The sequence below is a fragment of the Schistocerca cancellata genome, chromosome 5, assembly GCF_023864275.1.
Source record: "Schistocerca cancellata isolate TAMUIC-IGC-003103 chromosome 5, iqSchCanc2.1, whole genome shotgun sequence".
NCBI classification, from domain to species: Eukaryota; Metazoa; Arthropoda; class Insecta; order Orthoptera; family Acrididae; genus Schistocerca; species Schistocerca cancellata.
This window is the reverse complement of record NC_064630.1, coordinates 205,442,491-205,449,723: the sequence shown is the minus strand read 5'-3', so window position 1 is coordinate 205,449,723 and position 7,233 is coordinate 205,442,491. Positions and strand designations below refer to the sequence as shown.

Sequence of the window (7,233 nt, the reverse complement as noted above, 5' to 3'; positions counted from 1 at the left end):
AGCGACACTAATACTGACTATTTAAGATGGAGAAAATAAAGATGTGTTGAGATGTGAACTAAATTTTATGTTAGGGAGGACATTGAAGTAGAGTGTTCCATGCAGCTGTGTTAGTCACAGTGCCAGGGTGTTGTAGATTACAGCACATCTGCCTAGTTACCAGGAGACCTGGGTTCAAGTTCAAGCCTTTGCATAAATTTTAATTCATTGCTTCAGCTTCTATGTTGATCAAAGTATTTAAAACGCATTGTAAACATATAAAGTAATTGTGTAGTTTGTAAACACATCAAATAATTATGTAGATGGTTGAATATCTTGGTTGTTAGAGGTCATGTAAGAAACAGTAATGTCACTAATAGGAAATATGATCTACACTGCCAGCTAGTGAATGCAAGTTTCAATGAAAAACGTCTCAAGATCACAATGTAACTGAATATGGGTGCGAATTAAAATTGTTTTTCGTAGGGAGATCCATTCCTGAGCAGGAATAGGGAGTCGTATCCTTATTCTTAAATTATCATAGTGCATCCACGTAGGTTTCAGTTTAATAGAAATATATAGCTGTAATATGAAAACAAATTACTCACTGCACAAAATTACTTGCTTCATGTGTTCCATTTATGGCTCAGATACTTAAGTTACAGGTACTGTACCCAACTCCTCTGGCATATAAATCTACTACTTAGCTCAGGAAGGGCGTCAAGGCTACAACTAAATCATAGTCTGTCACTCATGCCTAGAATAGTGACGCATAAATTCTTACGTTTTCAATAAATAATTTTTTCTTGCACAAGGTTGAGGTGATAAGTATCAGTAAAAAAGTAGCAATTAATTTTCATTGGAGGCCAGTTACTTTCTGGCTACTTTGTGATAGTACATTGTTTGAAATTCAATATCTAGTTCATTTATTCTTTATTTAAAAATTTACGAAAACAGAGAGAAGTTTGAGTGATAAGTACACACATTATTTTTTCAGTATCTGACCTATATCCATTTAATCCTCACCAGTGCGGACACTGATGAGGTATCACAGGGCTTTAATCATGCAACCAATGAAGAATAAATAAACAACTCACAAACACTATCTTAAAACTTTTTATATTTACAAATGAATGAGACACTGAAATTTAAGCTCTCATATGTATACATATTGCATGCTCAGTTGGTCTTAATTAGTAGTGAACCTATAAATGCTGTAGTTATAGAGCAATGTGGTGACAACATACTGCTAATAGTGAAGATAGAAATGTGAGGCTTACATGGAACTTAATGATAACAAATAAACTGTTCTAAACCAACAAACTGTATTAAAGTACCAAAAATATGAATAGCATATAACACAACATTTATTACTGTATTTTATTTTTCACTTACATTGTTCGAGTAGTTTCAGTCTTTCTAATGTCACTTTGAAAACAGAAATCTTATTTTCTTTGATGAGTGTATTCCCACAATGCACATAATCAACAGATCATGGGGCTTTAACAGCACACAATTCGCATGCTACTACTCTGTCCCAGATCATATAAGACAAGTTCTCACTTTGCGAAATATCTATTTTTAGGAGAATACAGTAGTTGCTGAAAGACAGCAACGGTAGTCTCCATGGTATACAAAACACAAAAAGTAAACACACACAAAGGCACATGAGGATCCTCAAAAATTCAATGTAGTATGATGTATGCGTATGTACATTTAGGAGAGTTAACTCCATGGACGGAAAAGAACTTAATAATGTCATGGTATTCCATCAAACGTTTTTTCAGAGGAAGTCTGTGCACAGATTATCCACTGTCCACGTGCAATTTCTTTATCTCAGCTGAGGAGTTGGTGTGGTCTCCTAGAAGTCTTCAGTCAGGGTGGGATAACAGACACAACATGTGGCTGCAAACACATCCACAAGCAGATGGCTGTGCCCCCAGCTGAACACCCAAATTGAGGAGTCATTCATCACCAAGGCTGGAAGCAGAACTCACGTCCTGATGCTGGCCATGGCGCTGCCAGCAGGCACAGTTGCCGGCTTTGAGTCTTCTGGAAGTCCAGGTGACGTATTGCTCTTTGCTCCACTTGTCGCTGCTCCATTGCAGTCAGAGGCCTGCAACCAGAGAAAACTAACTTTAGTATAATGCAAAATGAACTTTCGGAAAGTTCAGGCCCAGTGGCGAAAAGTAGTTTAATTTGCGCCACAAAGTCGTTTAGGAAACCGTAACGACTCTAACAATACTGAACTCATCTTCATCGCCACTCTATGGCCACTGTAACAACAGTGCACTTGTTATTGAAACTTTATGTGTTTTGGGCATAGTGCATCATTAGAATATCAGATAAATGAACTTGATACAGAGTACAGTATCCAATAGTTTCAGTTCTAACATCGGTCCTGAAATGAGTAAATAGATTAAGTTTTAACAATAAGTGAACTGTTGTTACTGGCAGCTGAAAATCTGTGATGTCGAAATTCAGCTTGGCAGATTTCTATCATGAAGTCAGATGACAGAAATCTGCCAAGGACAGTACTTCTACTTATGGCATGTATTGGTCAGAAAAATGCACCGATGATGACTGACATCAGTCGAAATCGATTTGCAACAAGATAAATAAATTATGTTTCTGTGACTGGTTGCTCAAGTCTTTATAATTTTACATTAAAAATAGCATATCAGTATCTGTACACAAATAAAATACTTTGTTACAATTTTGTTTATTATTCTATCTTTTACATCTACTTTTACATGTACTTATAAATGAAAAACACGATATTGTGTATGTCCTGCAGAATTAATTTAGTTTATTAACTTGTTTTGTCTCATTACAAGGAATTAGGCAAATCTGATTTCCACTTGTTTGTCAAAACTATGTCCTCTTCATAATTTATGAGGTCTGGCCTGTTCCCTGACTTTTAAAGAGTCACAATAATTTGCATGCGAAAAGATATCATAATCATTAGTCTACTAAATATGGACTGGCATGAATGACTTAATGACAAATCAGCTATCCATTAATAAATTCTAGAGTTTTACTTTCGAATCAGTAGGCTTAAATTTTTGTATAGGAGGTGGAAATCCTATTGTTAAATTGACAGTAAATCCTATTGTTAAATTAAGAGCCCCACAATATGCATGAAAAGTAGTGTTAACTTATTTCATCAGAACATTAGAGGATTCAGTAGTAAGGTAGAAGAACCTCTTGTCTGTTTGGAAAATTTAGAAGCTATGAAAAGGACATTAGGACATTTTGTTCCATTCTGAGCACCATATTACTATAGGGTTAGATAAGTTAAATATAAAAGGTAAAACTGTACCATCTTACTCTCTAGAAGTAGTATGAAAAAAGGAGTTGTTACATACGCTAAGAGAGAAAACAAGTTCAAAAACATTGAGACAATACTAAAGTAGTGATCAATAAACAGAAGTGCATGCTTGTGAATTAATACTGAAAAATATTTCACTTTTAATATAAATTCCCAATGAGAAATTTTGATGTGTTTATGAGGAATTTCAGTTACTTACTATGCCTTACTATGCCAAACAGCAGCAAACAGTTAAACAGTCTGTGGTGATTTCATTGCAGATTTTCCAAATAATTCTGATAGGAAAAATGAGCTGGAAACCTTATTTGGACCCTTCAATTTAATCTCAGTAATTAACTTTCCAACATGAAGCTTAAAGAAAGGAAATGACTACATACTCAATAATAAACGAGCTCTCTGATAATGATGCACAGCTAGCTAGGATAAATAAGATAGTGCCTTATAGTACTGATACCCCTCAGTGGAAATCATTTAGAATAATTCATGATGCCAGAACAAATGTTTCTAGGAATAGTGTATTAACTAGGATAATATTTATAATGAACCAAATGCTGACATAAAATTTAATCTATTCCATGCCAAAATCTTTTCATTGCTTGAAAATATCTTTCTGAATAAGCTAATCAGAAAAGTCATCAATTAGCCATGTAAAAAAAACACAGATGTCTAGACTGATTCAAGTATCTTGTGAAAGGAAAAGGTAAATGTATCTGTTGGCAAGAAGAAATAGAGATCCTGCAGTAGCTGCACACCTCAAAAACTACTCAAAATTACTAAGATTAGCTATTAAAATATCAAGGGAAATGCTCATTATATCAGAAATCGGTAATCCTAATGGAAGATTTAAGGTTATAAGGAATTTAGTGAAATAAATGACAGGACAGCTGGCCAAAGAACAAGATAACATCACAATTGAATTCAATGGAAGGGATGTAAATGATAAGCCATCGGTAGCAGAGGTGTTTGTTATTTAAATATTGAAGGGAAATATAGGGAAAACATTTTAAGATAAAAACACAACAATATGTTCAAAAAGAAACTCTAATAAAATTGTAGCTTATGAATGTATCACCAACCACTCACTCTGAGATTAAGAAAATGATCTATTCTCTCAAAAATAGAAGCTTACCTGTATTTTATGGTATTTGCCATAGAGTATTACAGATTTGTTCTCATGTAACAAGTCTTGTCTTATCTGAAAGATGTAATGTATCTCTAACTCAAGGGATTTCTCCAGAGAGACTGATATCCCACTATAATAAAAGTGATAGGAAAGATCTCTATAATAATCCAGCCTATTTCACTATTGACATTACTTTCGAAAATTTTGGATAAGGTGGTGTATTCTAGAATAGTATCGAATGGCTCTGAGCACTATGGGACTTAACATCTGAGGTCATCAGTCCCCTAGAATAGGGGTCCTCAGTATCCTAAGAAATCAAAGTTTCGATTTCTGACCAGCTGCTCTATTCAGAATGCCAGTTACATGTTCACTCAACAAATTTTAGAAGTATTCAATAACGAAATCACAAGATTCTTCTATACAAAATGCTGTTTTTATGGAATTGATGTTATAGACAACAATGTATAGTGTCATATCTAACCAAAAGAATGTAGATAGTTGTACTTAGTGATTCAACCAATGTAATCACTGGAGATTCTTCTGACTGGGGAGAAATGATATATGGGTTCACTGAGGCTCAATCTTAGGTATGTTTTGTATTCTCATAAATGTAACTATTTTCTGTCTAATGTACAACATGCAGAATTAGTTCCTTTTGTTGGAAACACTAGTACAGTAATTAGTCTAAGCATACATACAGCTACAGAAGAAATTATAACAATGTTCTTATATCATTGACAGGTGTCTGTGAATGGCCTCACTTTCAGTTTCAAAAAGATACAACATATCCACTTCTGTACATCTGTATGACCAGTGACAGGTGCAACACATGGTGGGGGAATAACGAATTGGGTGGAAACTTCAAAAATTTTAGGTGATCATATTAATGAGAATCTAAACTGGGAAAATCATGTTTTGGAACTTCCAAACAATTTACTTTAGCCACTTTTGCAGTTATAATCCCTTAAGATCTTGGGGAAGAGTAATTAGTAAGTTGAAATACTTTGAATATGTTCATTAATGTCATATGGAATAATTTTCTGGGATAAATCATCTTTAAATCTTCATTGCTCAAAAACATGCTATAAGCATAATATGTGGTGCTCAGTAACAGTTACCTTGTAAACATCTGTTTAAGGAGTTGGGCATTTTGATTACTGCTTCACATTATATTTATCCGCTCATGAAGATTCAAGTAAATAATTAATTGAAATTCAAAGGGAACAATGATGTACATGATTACAATACTGGAAGAAAAAAATGAGATTCATTACTCCACATTAAGGGTGTCTTTAGCATGAAAAGTGGTGCACAATGTTGCAGCTAAAACGTTTGATCACTTACACAGTGCTATAAGATGTGTGGCAGTCAGCAAAGGTAAATTTGAAATCAAAGTGACAAAGTTACTCCTCGATATCTCCTATTCTGCAGAAGAATTTCTATTATTGTACTGTGTAAAAGCTATGAATTAATAACTCACATCCATATATTAAAAAAAATACATTTGGAATGCTCAGCATGTAGCCATATTTACATAAGTGATATGAACATAAAAGACTCATTCCACATCAGTACAATTTATCATGCCAATAATCCATGTGACACAAAGCTAACTAAATGTATGGCTAGAGCTTTAAATTTAATTTTCATATTTTTTGGTAGTCTTTCTGTACATAAATGATAATGTTTTGTTGGGTGGCATGAATAATACATGAACTCCATTAATGAATGATTAATTTATGTTCATCATGAGCCATAAATTATGATCATAAAAGTATGTTATCCTAAGCATAACAGCTTCAAAATTTTTCCGAAATATTGACAAAGCAGACAGTGACCTCGATATTAAATTAAAAAATGTTGGGCACCAGTGTCCAGTAACTGTTTTCGACTTTTAAATTCTTACATGATCTGAGTTCAGCCTGGAGTGAGCGAAGTCAGTTTCTGTCCTATGTTGTATGCACTGAGATCAGTAGGAAAGCATCATTGGTAAAATAATTTTTACATTGTTGACTAGAATTAAGTAATCAGTATTCTGACAGAGCAATATTTTGAATTTAGAACTAATTTATGTAGATTTTTATGCAGCTTGTATTGATTCTTTGTCATTACTTACATTTATTTAACATTTTCTTATTTGTATTTTAACTACTGTAACTTTTTAAAATTTGTTAGTGTCGAAGCTCATAAGTTAAAATTTGCTAGCATCGAAGCTCATAAGTTAAATTCAAATTGTAAGGCTCCTAATAGCGAAGGTTTTGTTGGCATCCCTCAAACTTTAGTGATGCAGTTGAATTAGTTTCTAAGGAGCAACCTATTCCCATTTTATCAAATTATTTGCTTCTCCTGTTTTTAACTCGATAATTTCTTTAGCTGTTTGGATAATTTTTCCTTACTTGACTTGTATGTGTTCTTATGTTATGTTTCTACTTCCTATGGTTTTCTAAATTTGGTGTTTGTACTGTAATAATTTCTGGTTGGTAACTAAATTCAAACTGTTTTTTATTAAGTTCTTTATGTTCTGTTGCAGAAACTATTTCATATGAAGTTAGAATGGCTTTAAAACCAGTTAACAAAATAAATTAATTCGTTGGAACATACACAATATTATGCTTTTCATTTATAATTGCAGTTCCCTGCCAATGGGCTATGGTAGAATCAGTTAACAAGCTCTACATTTGTACACTGCAACCATTGTGAAATGCGTGGCAGAGGGGTGGTAGCATTGTTCTGCATGTTAGGATTCCTTTCTGTTCTGACAGCACAGGTACCATAGAAAGAATGACAGCAAAAATGCCTA

The 7,233-nt window shown here is 33.7% G+C and overlaps 1 protein-coding gene across 1 annotated transcript in view; it reads right to left on the bottom strand.

The window, feature by feature from the left end:
- Positions 1–1,052: 1,052 nt before the first annotated feature.
- LOC126188449 (hematopoietically-expressed homeobox protein HHEX homolog) overlaps positions 1,053–7,233 on the bottom strand; it is a 172,209-nt gene continuing 166,028 nt past the window's right edge. Inside the window, exon 5 of the mRNA XM_049930054.1 lies at positions 1,053–2,095. Coding sequence (XP_049786011.1) covers positions 1,973–2,095 — 123 coding nt within the window. The 3' untranslated portion in view covers positions 1,053–1,972. The remainder of the gene's footprint in view (positions 2,096–7,233) is intronic.